Raw genomic sequence first — 15,729 nt, forward strand, 5'->3', positions numbered from 1 at the left:
CCCACAAAGAGGAGCCCTTATAGCTAATGTGGATCCAGAAATCAAAAGCAATACGAAAAATGAGAAGTACGTAGGCTGGACTAATTGGTTTACAACTTCACTTGAAAAGGTTTTCCATCCTTGAATATCTGTCCTCTCTGGACTGCATCTTTTCATTTTTGTGTTGTTGTTGTGACTGACATGAGTTTCCCTTTGTCTTTTTACATACGTAGCTCCTGCGGATGTTCTACAGGCAGCAGGATGAGTTGCGGCGGCTGAAAGAGGAGTTGACCACCAAGGATGTGCGAATACGTCAACTGGAGCTGGAGCTAAACAACCTGAATAACGTTAGCCCCAACAACGTGTGACCTCTCAGCCTCCTGAACTGACGAAGCTGCTTCCTTTTGCCCCCAAATCTGACCTCCGACAAGCTTCTGAGCCCCCCCATCTCTCCCTTTTGATATGTCATAAGTTCATTCATGCTGCCCTGCGTAGTGCATACAGTAATACGAAACATGTTCGATTATGTCTTAACTGATGCAAATACTGGAATATTATAATTAATAAGATAAATAATGTAAGCAAGGCAGTGTTCATGGATTGCCAGCCCAAGATGAAATCAATGATCAATCTTAGATATAGGTGAGGTTTTATCTGTTTTTTGATAACTTAATATTCTTGATCAAACACACTCTTTTGTGTTATGATCAGTTGCTGCATATTTTCTGCCAGACCTCCTGTGTGTTTGCCTCTCTATGCCTAGCCTATGATTCATGTGGTTACACACAGGCAAAGGAGCCTCAACACTCATCCTCCTATCATGACCAAACCATCATCTAGTTCTCATTATTTGCTGGGGCAAAAACTGGAGGATAAAAGACTTGCAGTGTCTGGCACTTACTTTTCTTCCCCAAGGCCTTAGACCCTGCTGCAGACACAGATTGCAGCAAGCTGCTGCTGCATCCTCTCAAAATGGCTGATGTGAAGTCGTTTTGCAAGATGAGATGGGCTTTTGCAGTCATGGATCCTGTTTTTCCTCAGAGCTGCTTATCCTTTATTGCTACTTTCACCCACAACTATTGCTGGTTATAAATGGACTTCACAATGCTGCTCAACAGCTACTCACATGCAGTCTTTCTTCCCAAGGAGAGCGGATAGTACGCTCACTCAAAGTATTTCTATTCTTTATTTAAAAGGTGGGAAAGCAGCAGAGAAGACGGCGATCCAGAGACGGTGGACTTTTATAACTACTCCATGATAGTCTCAAGGGAGCTTTGCAGGCTTTTGGTTTTTAGGGCTAATTTTTGAGGATGGGGGGTAGTGTACATTTGCTTCTATTTATTTGTCATACTTGACCTTTCTAGCAAATAACATGTATATTTGTTAATCCCATTGTTTTTGTAAGATGTGGCTGCGCAAGTAATGATTGTGACGCTTGATAGATTTTGCTGAATGTTTCTGGTTGAAATGGTGCAAGAGTTGTGTGAAACTGTACCCTAAACAGTGTTCGGTCTTTGACCCTCAACATCATACCTTCAGATAGGGTATAAAAATATTCTCTTGCCTATTCCTAACAGTACTAAAGACTGTCATAATAGCCATCCTTTTACATTTAAACTACATATATCACCATTACTAAGATGTGCTAACCTGTAAATGTGTCATTTTTCTCTAGAGACTCCAGGTCATCTTCCTCTCCTTCTCCACATGTACCACCACAAGACTTAGGCTGAATTTCAGTTTATGCCTTTGTTCTACTTCTTCTACTACTTTTTTTTTCTTTTTGTTGCTGCAGTCTGACATTTAAGAGAAGTGGGGACTGGCTTAGCATTTGATTCTATTGTGTTAACCAGGCTCAAGCAGTTCCAGAAAAAGATCCTGCCTGACATTCATTGTGTTTTTCAATCCAGTGCCCATCACAGTCAGACATGTCTCATTATGGAACAAGAAAGGAATAAGATAAACAGACTCTATGCTGGGCAAATGGTGGAGTTTATGGATAGAGAAAGTCAAAAGTAAGTTAAGGAATGAAGGTCACAACTTGTTTGTTGTGGAACAGGTGTTCCTCACAATCTGAAAACTAGACGTAGAACCTCTGACTCGTGTGTGGCTAACGTGTACGTTTCTTGCAGGGAAAAAAAGGCTACAGTGAAAGTAGACAGGGAGAGCAGGATCCAGCAGCAATGGATCATCTGCAGAAGAGAGACAGTTGAAGTTGCAGCAGGAATTGAGCTTTGTCAGGTGCTTTCGTTAACTACACGATTTATTGAAAGGTAGGAAAACATGAGCGGCTCTTTATGCCTTTAAAGCTACTGGATCTCTCTCAGTAGATTAAACCTGATTACCTTGTTGGGAGACGAGCCAATCACAGCAGTGTGTTGCTTAGTTGGGTCTGCTGTAGTACTTGAACATATGACATCTTTCTCTGCTGGAAAGTGCGTCCTGGATCAGGAGAACAAGTGAAGACTGGAACTGGATACATTTGACCATGTTGCTCGGTTACACAAGGACCACAGACTTCAAAACATATATAAAAGGGATTTATTGAAGTGAATGGGAGGACAAAAAGAAACAATTTGGCTGATGACAGTGGATTTAACATGGAGTGAAAAATCACTGAGGTAGGCCAATTTGACCGTTGGGTATAATCATGAAAGCAAAGTCCAAATAACTGACTTTTACCAGAGTTTACACTTTGAAACAATAAATTTTCAATGCACATACGTTTCTGTTGTAACCTCCATTTATATCACGCACTTCTCTACTCTACCATCACAAAGTCAAGCGTTGCCAATGCCACCACCTGTGTGTGTCACAGAAATGAACATGGAGAAAGCGGTAATGAGCTCTGACACTGAACAGTTTTCTTTATGGAAAGATTATGCATACAAAGTTATGTTCAAATTCTCAAGAAATGTCACTGCGTATGTTAAGATAAAGCAGCATACATATTTAATATCTTATTACAATTCATAGTTTCACCTCAGTTGTCTGTTAGATGTCTGCCGTCATCAAAGAGAATACAAAAAAATAGATTTGGTCATTATTTACAAGAACACGTAATTTCCGAACTATCAAAGCTGAGGGTTTAAAGGAGGAGGAGCAGCTTCGACAAGGGCAGACATTTTTTTTTTTTTTTTTTTTTTTTTTGCTATGAGTTAAAAATATGCCCTGTGAGGGTCACACTGTGCATGTTCAGACACAAGTTTCACACCAGGACAGCAGAGAGTATTGGCTTACTGGTGACACTACAAATACATAAATTACATTTAAAAAAAAAAAAAATTAAAAAAAAAAATTAATTTAAGACGAGGAGAGAACAGCCATACATGAAATCCAGTAGTTGACTTTAAAATGTATTAAGACATGCACTCTTTTTTTGTTTTTGTTTCATTTTGTCGTTTTCTTTTGAAGGGGGTCTCAAAATACACAAGTCATCAGAAACAGGTCTTACACAAACGGTGAGAAAACAACATTTCTTAAAAAGGTTCATCGTTGCTGTTTTTTGTGATTACAAAAATTGGTGTCCACAAAGCAGTTAAAAGTGGACCGTAAAGACTGGAACATGGGAGCATCAAAGATACATAAATTTAGCTTGTTTCTCCAAACAACCCCGTCTACCTGACTGGCCATTAACAAAAAACCACTCCTACTGCAATATGAAACTGGGGGAATAATACATAGGGCTGTTGGGAAGTGACTGGGAGATACAATTATTTAAACAGTTCACAACTTAGCTTCAAGAGGACTCTCAATCGTCTTCATCTTCCTCCCCTTCTTCGTCGAGCTCCCTTTTTCTCTTCTGACCCCGCTCTTCTTCTAGAAAACAGGAGTCATGGTTAATAACACAACATCAACAATCTGGCACGTAGAGGTTTCCTGATAAACTTCTCCTTCAGGTTTCCTGACAACACTGATGTCTCAAACTGTAAACAGTTTTCACATAAGAGGACAAATTTACAGCGCTTGGTTGATGGACAATAAAGATTTTCTGAATGAACCAAGTGCCAAACATGTACTGTGTTTTAACAGGTGTTATGTAGTGTGTTGAAAAGAGACTGTATGAAGGGTTTGATTTTAACACAATAGAAAGTGTAAATGGAATAGAGGAGTCTGGGTGGAGTCATGACGTACGGATGGGGCTGAAACAACTTCACAAACGTGAAAGAAAAACTACAGATTTTTCCCAAAAACATTTTACTATCTCTAAAAATGATTTCACTAATCTCATTCTCAGCTTGCTGTTTGATTGCATTTGCACGATGCAGGTACAGTATATCATCGTCATCTGTATAAAAACAATTGAGGGTTTTTTTTTTTTGACCAACTTTTGAGCAGGACTGGCATGCAAGTGCACAAGCATACAAGTCAAACTGTATTCATGAAAATGAGCAAGTAGAAAAACAGTTATAAAAGATAAGAGACCTCATACCCATATACATGTACATGCTTATTAATATAGTGTCAAAATACGTGCAACACGCGTGACACGTGTGCACACAAATGAAAAGCTTAACCATAACCGAAGAAGAAAAATAAGGTTTTTAATCTCCTTTAAAAATGTATAGTCAGTGTGTTCTACTACTTGATGCATAAAAAACTGAAAGCAGCCTCCCCATCTTTGGAGTTTGTTCCTGAGACGGTCAAAAGACCTCTGCTTGTTGACCTGAGAGCTCTAGCTAGTGTGTAGCTGATGAGTATATGTACGTGTGTATGCCTCGAGTATATAAGTATGTTACAATCAATCATGTAGGTGGCCATTGAGGAAGAAGGAAATCTTGATTGTTTTTACAACTCGATACAAATACCTACATACCTTCTGCTTCTTCGCAAAGACGTTTTGTAATACACAAAGAAAGGTGTTAACTTCGAGCAAAATTGGATGTACAGCTACAATTTTAGATTTGTATATAGAACCTTTTAAAAGGTTTAATTTGGAGAGAAATTCTTTCAACATGTTTCTGACACGTTAAGAACACACATTGTGTTTTGTGTGAGTATAAAGTGTAAAGAAGTGTCGAGTTTCTACGGTCTATATTAGCACGTAGTACGGCTTAGGAAAGAGCTTCTGTGTTAAAGTCAGCAACCACTCTACTCACCTTCATCATCTTCATCATCAACCTCTTTGTCATTCAAATCTTCCTCCTCTTCCTCCTTTTTGGAAAACCAAAGACAATGCTGTTAATATCATCCACACAGATAAAAAATTCTCCTGAAACAACTGCAGAAGGTATTTGATGTCATCCCACCTCTCCACTGAGGTCCTCCTCTTCTTCATTCTCCTCTTCATCTTCCTCTCCTTCCTCCTCCTCCTCATCTCCTGGTGCTGTGTCTTCATCATACTCCTCCTCATCTACATCAGGAGGAAACCAGTGAACAGTTGTTAAAATGCCCACATTAGCATGTTTAAAAGGTTCTTGAACGGACAAAGCTGTCCATGCTGGTGTGTTTGAATCACTCGCTCTAGCCTTGAACATACCATCATCATCATCCTCATCGTCATCCAGGCCCTCAGGGTAAACCTCAGTGTCAGAATCTGGAGCCTCTTTGTCGTCTTTGTCGTATCCGTCCAGGTACGTGAGCTGCGGTAGTAGCTTGAACACGTTGTCTCTGTATTCGTTCAGGTTTGTCACTTCACAGTTAAACAGATCTAAGCTTTTCAGGGTGGCCAATTCTTTCTGTCAGAAGAAACAGGAAAAAAGTTAAATGAATAATACAGCCCGCTGGTTTTACACTGTGCTTATATTTATTCAGGCGACACTTACCAATGGTTCTATTGTGCTGAGGTCTTTGATTTTGTTTCCGCTGAGGTTGAGATTTGTGAGGTTGGGGCATTTGGCTGCCAGAACTTCCAACCCTCCTGAGATCCTGTTATCGCTGAGTTCAAGCTGTGGATCAATTCAAACAATCAATTTCTGGAAAAAATAAAACTTAAAACCTTAAAAAGACATTTCACACTTGCACAAAACTCCTGAAAACTTCCTGAAATTCTTCCGTCCGGTAAATGATTAGCGTGAAGTCAGGGTGAGGTGACGTATGAACGCAGCAGGAAATATTCAGGAGAATTCAGAGCGAGCTAGTGGGAAAGTGTGATGACGTTTAAATTCAGCGACTGGCCCCACAACTTTAGACTTTATGTGCGCTACCGTCTGTGCGATCTCTTATGCACGTAATCAAACTGCTTCATTCAGTTCTCTGTTCCTCTCCACTTTTTGTTGATATTACGGTGAATGTTTTAAACAACACATTGATATACAGGCCGCTGTATCTTTATAGCATTAGCCACATCCATGTTGTTCTTTTCTAACCCCACCACCACCACCACCCCGGTCAGACAGGAAATGAAAACTGCCTGTGTGAACAAGCAACTCAGGAATATTTTAGGGTCAGTCTGCCTGAATTTCTTTTTTTTTTTTTCAGGAGTGCATATGTGAAAACAACTGGAGAGACTCATTTGTTGTAGAAAACACCCACCTTTTTGAGTTTATTTAACTTGGGCAAGTGGGCGACTGTCGTCAGTCCAACGTTGATTGTGCTAAGAAATTCCAGCTCCTCAAATTCGTCTGTTAGTCCCTCAATCTTTCCTTCATTCGAGCGACAGTTGTCTAGCACGAGTTCTTTGACCTGCAGAGAAAACAAACACATGTAATCACCGTATGTCAAATTAAAGAATTCTATTTTAAAACAGGACAAATCATAAAAGTGCAAGGAAGGTTTCATGCAGTCTTGCCAGTTTAATATTCTGTCAAAGGTAATGTAGTGTTTTGCATATAAAATCCTTTCTTTCTCTGTGCATGGGATATCTACAGCTTGATTCAAGTAGGCTTAATTATACTTTTCTCCCCTTTAAACTTCTATTCCTCTGAAAGAAAGATACTCTCCTCTGCACTTCTCATCTTCATTTATATGTCCACTATTTGTTTTATAAACTTATTAGATAAAGTAACTTTGTGAAAGTAACTAGGTGTTTACCTAAGTACTTTGTGTGAATTTTTAGTGTCCACACTCCAGATTAGTTACATGTTACTCAACACATTAAACGCAAATAAAATAAATAGTTTGACATTCAGATTTTTTTTTTTTATAAACCACATATTCAGAACATTATCTTTCTTTAATTCAACCTTTATTAATACTTGAAAGATCATTGAGGTGCAGCCCTCATTTACAATGACATCGAGTCATTACAGAATCAATTAAAAAAAATGAATTAATATATTCATCATACTTAATTAAAACAGTTCCACTTGAACCAAATAAAGAAAAAACGTTTATATTAATAAATAGTTTTAATACTCAAATGTTTATACAATATAAAACCCTATAACAAGTTTATTTTCTGCTATATTATTACGACCCTTAGTATCGTCATATAGGGCCCACTACAGTGTAAGCTTATATCGACTGCGCAGTAATATTTACGTAATTAGTCTAATATGTGGTGACAGGTGTGCATATTAATATTCTACCGCGGTCCTGTACGTAACTCAACCAATCAGCAGTGAGAACCGGAACTATAAAAAAAAAAAAAAAACAGTATATTAATAATTCATAGACACGTTTCTACACTCCAGGTATCGCGATGAATTAATTGAATGTCCTTTCATTGGGCAAGTATGAAATTAATCTTACGTTTTAAGATGAAACAAACACTTGCAAAATGCGTTTACTTTTTATTGCCATCAGTCGACGGGTTAAGACGCAGAAAGCTTTGAATGTGAATGGTTCTGTGCAGCGCAGAAACACATCAGTGAAAACAAACAGCGCTACGAGTCGTGCACAGGGTCATTTGTGAGTAGGAGGGGCAGCTGAGGCAGATTAGATAGCTGCCAGGCAAAACGTTTCATTGTTGCTTGTGCTAAACTGTTGCCGATTGGATTGACGGCGTGTGTAGACTTCTGTTAAATATGAAGGTATGATGTATCGTTCGTCCTTTGTGTCGAATAAACGGAGTATTCGGTGTATTTTGATCGCCTTTGTTTCTCGGTAAAATGGCGGCTTGTCCTAGATCTGGAAAACTAGAGCAACAACGCGGCTCAACACTTTTGTTTTCATGATTCTGATTATTCCTCCAAAAAAACAAAAAAAAAAAAAAACAACAAATGTACGCCGGTCAGTAAATGTCGAGACGGGCGTGTTTAAAGTTGACCGTGTCCGTGTTTGCAACCCAGCCTGCAGGCAGGTAAAGGACCGTGCTATCGCTGCTTTCTTTCGGCCATCTGTGCGCACTGTGGCTCTGCTTATCGGCTGCATGGGCTGCAGCCTCCCCCCTCTCTCCCTGTGCTCACAAGCTGAAACTCTGAATGCACTTCCTGCAGAAAATAACCCACTTTTATCAGGACAGTTCGAGGGACTCTAGGTGCATGATGTATCCGCAAGTCGACGATATGAAGGCTGTGCTCTTTATGCATCATTGATAATGTCATGACTTTGAGTCTCCGCATCCTTCACGCGCCAAGTGCACGGCTTAAATGTTTATGGTTCAAATATATTTTTGTTCCATGCGTGCAGGCAGTGCATCGAAAAAACGAGTGAGTAACAATAACAATGGGTTTAAAGGAGGAAAGGGCTGCGTTCGTAGATCAAAAGTTACAAATATGGCTTCTCATACTGCTTGCCTTGTTTATCCTACCGCTGGTATAAAAAAAAGCTGTGCTGCATTCTCACAACTGTACATCAAAAACGTGAGCCTCAAGAAGCACAAAAGTTCAAGCAGCGTGCCTGCAGCACCTGCACGGCTGTAAACAAGTCCGCAACAATGTGACCCGACCTCGCCATCATCTTTTAACTTGCAAGAAACTTTGTATCCCCACGCCAAGACATCACACGAAAAGATTCTCCATTAGCTGAGTGTGAAAACATCACCAGAGAAACGTGAGGCTCACTTACGTCTGACGGAGTGCGGTTCCGCAACTCTAGATGAATTCTTTTCTTCATATCCATCCTGGATCGACGCACCACTGCTATGATACACACTTTTTAATAATTACTGCAAATGCAACTAGCACCTCCAGAACAGACTGCTGTTGTTCATTCAAACTTGATCCGCTCGGTGGGCGGGACTACGTTGCGGGATTGTCGTCACCGCCGACCAATGGCGTTAGCAGGATAAAGAGGGAACGGATTTACACACACGCAGGCCAATGGAGCCTCCCTTTTAAAACTGGGTGGGGTTTTGTTGTCGAAGTTTGGTTGTTTGTTAACTGAAGTTTACATGGCATATGTAGTACTTCAGTGTTTTACAATGAATACATGGCACGAGGCGGTGATGCCACATGTTTGTCGGTGCATAATAGTCCCAATGAAACCACCACGGGACTTCTGGCATGGTTTAATTTTGGTAGTATGATATTCATTTTTTTAAAGCCTCAATATTGCCCCAGTATTCACAACACAAAACCATGAAAACACCGCCCCCTAAAATCCAAAATAATAAAAAGAATAGTACAGATTTAATCCCACATGGGGGGGGGGGGGGGGGGGGGGAGATGCAAAGAAAATGAAAATCGTTCTTTATGTGATACAATGTTACTTGTTTTCTGACACAACCAGGGTGTCTATCTTGCCTTAAACCTTAACACAAAAGAGGACAAAAAAAAATCAATAGCTTATGACTCTTAAAACTAAGCAGAATGGAATGGGACCAAACCAAGTGATATTATTTATCAAATAAATAAATAAAATTAGTATGTTTTCTAATTCTACCTCATCATTGATGTATCATTTTAAACCAATTCTCCTGTGCTTTTTAAAAGATTTTAATGAAAAGCGTCTCATGTAAATTTACAAAAATAAACAGAATGAAGACTAGAAAACGAACAGAAACGTGAAATCCATGGGTAGTTTTCAACCCATGTTATTAGTTTTTATGTGTACAGAATGAAGCTGAACTATACAATACATGAATTAAATTATTTAAATTATTTTTTGTCTAAATCATATAAAACAATTACATTTGTATTTGAACTGAATTGAAGAAATAGGCCTGTTAGGTTTTTTTTTGGAATATAAAATCAAAAGTGTAGGGAATTAATTTTCGTTGGCGACTCAGGACACAATAGATGCTGTGATCAGTCATTTGAAAAATCGGACCTCAGCTGGGTAGTTTCTCACGAGGTGGGCGGGAGGCTCAGTCTGAGGTTATACAGAGTTTCTCCACAAGGGGGCAGCAGAAGCACTAGCCTGGATCAGGTGAGCATGAAGAGGGGGGGTTTCATCCCCATTGTCATTTGGACTAGTGGTTAAAAATGTAGAGAATGAATAAATAAATAAAATGTTGACTCCTTGCACACCTCACCTTATATAAACACACAAAATGTGATCTACCAGAGTTTTCAAGAATTCTCAAAGTCAATGTAAGCTGTCTGTGAAGTGAAATGAAATCTATATCAGCCTAAGTGGATTGGTCTGCCAAATAGAAACAAACACCAGTGGTTATCAAGAGGACTGCCTGCCTCACTGCTCGTCCATGTAACTTAATTAGTGTGATAAATAATCTGCACACTCATGATAACGAGATATGTGAGTAAGTGTCAATAATGGCATTATTTCTGTTTTGCAGCGCAGCCTATAAGGCAATCTGTGACACACAATGGCCTATAACATCACACATTAAGACCCGGCTTTACTCCATTAGTGTCAAACAGGCCGCAGTGTAGGAGCAGCACCCATGCATCATGGGCAATGAGGCTGATCTTAACTAAGGGGCACAGCCGCTATTAAACATTAACATATAATATTAATCTGGAATAAAACAGTGTTGATGCAGTTATCATGAGCAGAGCAGCTCTGTTTTTCAGCCAGTGTGACAGTATCACATTTTACTTTGGACCAGCTTGTTATTAAAGCTACATTTTGTTGACAACTAATGAAGTACTGAAATCCCGGACATCACACTATGTCACGTCTGCAGTACTCCAAAGTTTAAAATAAGCTCTAGGCCTACACTCAGACTGATGTCCAACTTATTAAGTGTCTCCAATCTGCATAACAAGTTCGCATGCATTTCTTTCGAACCGTTTTGCTGCATGGCATGAGTTTACAAGGATGACCACCAGAGGGCGATCTTTTCCATTTCCATCATGAGATATCACTGTAAAAAAAGAGAAAAGAACAGCCATGGAGAATCAATCAAGCTCAGCATGCCTATGTAGCTCTTGAAAATTCATGAGCCTCATGAATCATAATTCAAACTATAGGTGTTGAGCCATACAGTGCAGCGGCGTGATGTATTTTGAGCCAGAAAAGATTTTCGGAAACGGATGCTGACTGAGAATTTACATTTGACAGTACCTGTATATCTTAAACAACCACCAGGAGCACTGACAGCTCAATGTGGAGGTTCAATCAGCAGTGAGGAAAAGACATACTAAGATATGTAAATAACACTAAATACTGCAGCTCTTAAATACTGTTGAATGTTAAAGTTATGATAAATATTATATGAGATATCCTTTATTTACTAGACTGCTAGCCTCATAATTCTCCTTGGAATAATACAAATAAAGCACTTATCTAAACAAGGTTACAAATTACTTTACAGAATGCATTATACAACAAAATACATAGTGGTTGTGCTGCCTTTAATTTGCAGTCAGTAATTTGAACTAAGTTAAGAATGTTAAAATAAGTGGTCATAAGTTAGAGTTAAAAGATTAGTTCATGGTTTATACTGCCATCTAGTGGTCATTGGGGGTAGTTGTTAATTAAGTCACATGCTGCAGTGAAGCAGTCAGAAGGACAGAGAGAGACAGAGGATTCATGTTGCTGCTGAATGGTTTTCTGCTACGCTTCTGCCTTGGAGACCAGTTGTCTTTTTACGAAACCAAAAGGAACTCAAGTAAAACCAAGACAAGACAAGCCTTGTGTTTTTATTGGAGGACTTATGTTTGAATGTTATATGGCTGTCTAACCCTGTACATTGGAACATGCAGAAAGGGCAGTACAGTGGTCTCACCTAAACCAATTCACTTGTGTTACATAATGGATCTATAGAAATATAACTTTTGATTTATAATCTAAGACACACATCAGTCCACTGTTATCTAATGCTTTGTTTGTATTATAAATCAACTCAACTCTTGACAACTCAAGTTGTTAGCGGCATGTGCGTTGTTTTTTTTTTTTTTCAAATCCAAATCTTCTTCGAGAGCATATACACTGAGCGTACTACACATACACTTTATATGTGGAGAGGTTTGCAGTATTCTGATTTAGAAATATCTTTGGATCTTCTGTGAATACATTTCCTGTCAAAGAGTCGGAATTGTTGGACTTTGTCTTTAAATATGAACAGATGCAGGAAAGCAAATAACTTTTCTTTCACGTGAATGTGAAGCATGTGCTGACACTGCTTTGACTAATTATGTTTTTAAACAGTCTTTGCTGCTGCAGCTGATTACTCCGCTGTGAATGCAAGCTGCCCGACTGAGCACATTACAGTCAGACTCGGTGTTATGTTAGTTTTTATTTGAACCCTAACATTACCTTTTAACAAGTATTATCGCTTTTATTCTGAACAGAGCTTCATTCATCTTTCCTCATTTTGTCAGTCTTCCCAAACTTTACAACGGCTCGGCCCAATATGAATTTTAAACTGTTCCTGTGCCTACGGAAACCTGTATCATTCAGCTCTGACCAACACTTGAGACCAAGATTAAGAATACACCAAAGTCATTTTATTCTATAAAGAGACCCTTTTAATAATCTGAAAATTGAATATTTCTAAACATTTCAAAAAAGAAATATCCGACAAAGGACATGTTGCAAAGAAGTTTAAAGAAATACATCTAACAACTTGTCAAGTTACACAACACAACGTGTTAATCAGAAAGTTTAATCTTTATCTATTTATTTGATCAATTTATTGTAAATTAACAAAAGTGGCTCACCTGCAATACCTTTAATGTCCGCCAGAGGGCCATCGATCACAGTGGTGTAGAGTGAAACATGACAGCTATACATTTCTCTTATGAGCCTTTTCTACAGACGGACATTTTAAATGTCACAATGAGAATAACACAGGTGTTGATGTCATAAAGGATGGCAAAATTAAGGTAGTTTTTAGTATCCTGTTAATGTGTTTACGCCGTCGTGTTATCAGAATGTCACTAATTTAGTTAGTTTTCTTTTTGTCTTAAGATGGTTATCAGGCTATTATTGTATGCATTGTCTTTATCTGTTATACAAAGGCCTATTTAAAAAAAAAAAGGGTTTGATCCAAATTAAATTAAAGATTTATGAGAGGTTGTATGTCTTGCTGGGACACAAGTATACAAAATAACCACAGTTAATGTTTAATGCAATACATGTAAAAGTTCAGATGTACGCTGATCATACAGGAATTCTTACAAAAAAAACTATATTAAGATATTCTCACATCGGGGCGCTGGTGACGCAGTGGTTAGTGCGCGTGCCCCATTAATGGAGGCTGTAGTCCTCCAAGCGGGCAACCCGGGTTTGGGTCCGGCCTGTGGCTCCTTTCCAGCATGTCGTTCCCCACTCTCTCTCCCTCCCTCATTTCCGACCTTATCCACCATCCTATCTCTTGAATAAAGGTACCAAAAGCCAAAAAAGAAGATATTCTCACATCAGAGTTGACCCACGTCCAGGACTGGCTCACCCTCCAAACAAAAAAACAGTGTGCATGATGTTCTCACTATGTCCAGAAAATACTTCACACTCACATGTGTTCTTGGGAGGGGAAGAACTACAACTTGTTTATGGGGTCAACCTGGATTCTTCACTTTCTTTCCAGAGCCACATTAAAAATGTCAAACACCATAAAATGTAACTTGTATAATATTAAACAAATTAGGACATCTCTGATTGAAGGTGCAACAGATGTATTTGCAGTGAGCGGGGAACAAACAACGCAATCTTCAAATCGATTCTGAATCGTATTGGGAGCCAATGAAGGGACGCTTGGACAGGACTGATATGCTCCCTCTTCCTGGATCCAGTCAGAAGCCATTAAGTTACAGTTCACATCAAAGTATAAATTAACCCAAAGAAAATACACAGTCTTGATTTAGTTCAGTCATTTTTATTTAGTTTCTGGAATTGCAAAATATTATTGTTTGTCTCTTATCCATGCTTAACTCTGTTTGTTCAGTTTCCCATGTGGTTCCATGTAGTCATCACTGACATCACTGTGGCAGTTCATCTGAAAGGGATTTCATTTCTGAGAAATGTTTTGTAATTTGTAATTTGCCCCTTGAGATGCATCATCTCATTTTCGAGGGGGTCCTTACAAAACATAAATATAATCATCAGTAATACAAAATCAAAATCAAAGGTAAACCCAAAACATAATACCAAAACATTTAAACACACACACACACACACACACACACACACACACACACACACACACACACACACACTCACAATCACTCGCACTTAATGCTCCCCTAAGCCTAGCCACCCACCAACCAGCCAATATTACACAATTGGAAAAAATCTGAAGAGAAAAAAGAAAAGAAAACCTCTGCAATAACATATAAAGGTAGAGCTGTGTACACCCATGCACACATGTGCACCATATAAATGCATAAACATGTACATATATATACATACACACTATACAGTGAATACACACATAGTGTACGCAATATCAAGGCACAAGGTACAGCACAGTACATACATGTAGATATGAGGTACACGAGCGCGAGCAAGAGGAGAGCAGGTCCAGAAAGAGTCCAATAAAGAAAATCAAAAGCAAGAGCAGGATGTTTGACAATGAGTACGTAGAGATGATTTAAAGATATGAAAAGAGGTGAGAGATCAAAGTGAGCGAGGTAGGTTATTCCAATCTGATGGAGCTTTAAATTTAAACGCACGGCGACCAATTTATTTCCTGATTCTTGGTGTAAAGAAAAACAGATGATCAGTATGCCTTAGGCTATACTGTGAACTGAAGTACGGAGGGAAATTAAAATAGATACATTTAAAAGTAAATAGTGACCAATGAAATTTCCTTCTGGACTTGGGAACCAGACAATTCAAGGACTCGCACATTAGGCAATGATGGGTCCTATATGGACACCTCAGAACAAATCTACAGGGACTGTTATATAAAATAGTGAGAGGACGAAGATTTGTCTCTGAGGCGTTCCCATAGATAACATCAGCATAATCAAGGATTGGCAGCACCAATTGTGTCACGATTATTCTCCGGACTTGTAGGGAAAAACATACAATAGAACGATAGAGTGATTTTAGACGACCATATATTTTCTTAGAGATTGAGTTGATATGAGGTTTGAAAGATAACTGGGAATCTAGACAAATGCCCAAATATTTAAATTAATCTTTTCTCTCTAATCATTTATTTTTTATGTTTAAGTTACTGGTAGAATGTAATTTAATTATTTAATGTTCATTTAGTTGAGTTAATGATCTGAGGTGAATTTAAGGGTTTATTTAGATTTCTTTTCTTTAAGAGAAAAGTGTAAACCCACTATTTGAGTTGTGCTGCTCCCAGCGGCGGCCATTTTGTTAATGGGGCCGTCTATAAAGCCAGGAGACATTTGTTCTCGCATGAGGAGAGGTGAGCACGTGCTGCCTTTAACATGTTTCTTAGTCTGATTTCATTATGAATGAAGTTGCCTTATTGACATTGAACTTTTGTTGTTTTGTTAAGTTAACACGTGTTGGTTTAATCTCTGTAAATAAAAACTGCTGAGTTGCCTTTCTACCACCTTCCTAGACACTTGTGTGCTAATTACTTTACAAACATTGAGAATTAAA

At 38.7% G+C, this 15,729-nt stretch overlaps 2 protein-coding genes across 4 annotated transcripts in view; one reads left to right on the forward strand and one right to left on the reverse strand.

Annotated features, from left to right (window-relative positions):
* The window catches only part of coro2ba (coronin, actin binding protein, 2Ba), a 48,887-nt gene extending 46,187 nt beyond the window's left edge, over positions 1–2,700 (forward strand). For both annotated transcript variants that reach the window (XM_061032082.1, XM_061032121.1), the window contains exon 12: positions 213–2,700. In XM_061032082.1, the coding sequence (XP_060888065.1) occupies positions 213–347 (135 nt within the window). In that variant the 3' untranslated portion in view covers positions 348–2,700. The remainder of the gene's footprint in view (positions 1–212) is intronic.
* On the reverse strand, positions 2,505–9,045 carry anp32a (acidic (leucine-rich) nuclear phosphoprotein 32 family, member A). Of its 2 annotated transcripts, none has more exons than XM_061032193.1 (7): positions 8,869–9,045; positions 6,454–6,603; positions 5,745–5,867; positions 5,459–5,657; positions 5,229–5,332; positions 5,079–5,133; positions 2,505–3,795 (listed from the first exon to the last, which is right to left on the reverse strand). In XM_061032193.1, the coding sequence occupies exons 1-7, from the start codon at positions 8,920–8,922 to the stop codon at positions 3,731–3,733; spliced, it is 750 nt and encodes a 249-aa protein (XP_060888176.1). In that variant the 5' UTR covers positions 8,923–9,045; the 3' UTR covers positions 2,505–3,730. The 2 variants fall into 2 exon arrangements, with proteins under 2 accessions (XP_060888176.1, XP_060888114.1); XM_061032131.1 differs by having other exon boundaries at positions 2,505–3,798; positions 8,869–9,044.
* Positions 9,046–15,729: the final 6,684 nt, after the last annotated feature.

This window comes from Labrus mixtus, chromosome 1 (genome assembly GCF_963584025.1).
Source record: "Labrus mixtus chromosome 1, fLabMix1.1, whole genome shotgun sequence".
NCBI lineage: Eukaryota > Metazoa > Chordata > Actinopteri > Labriformes > Labridae > Labrus > Labrus mixtus.

What these genes read in the sequence shown, in the direction of transcription:
- anp32a (XM_061032131.1), bottom strand. Translation starts at nt 8,922, where the DNA reads ATGGATATGAAGAAAAGAATTCATCTAGAGTTGCGGAACCGCACTCCG. An exon ending in CGATGAGGATGATGATGATG is followed by an intron (nt 5,333 to 5,458) that starts GTATGTTCAAGG and finishes CTCCTGATGTAG; the next exon opens with ATGAGGAGGAGTATGATGAA. An exon ending in TGATGATGAAGATGATGAAG is followed by an intron (nt 3,799 to 5,078) that starts GTGAGTAGAGTG and finishes CCTGTTTTCTAG; the next exon opens with AAGAAGAGCGGGGTCAGAAG.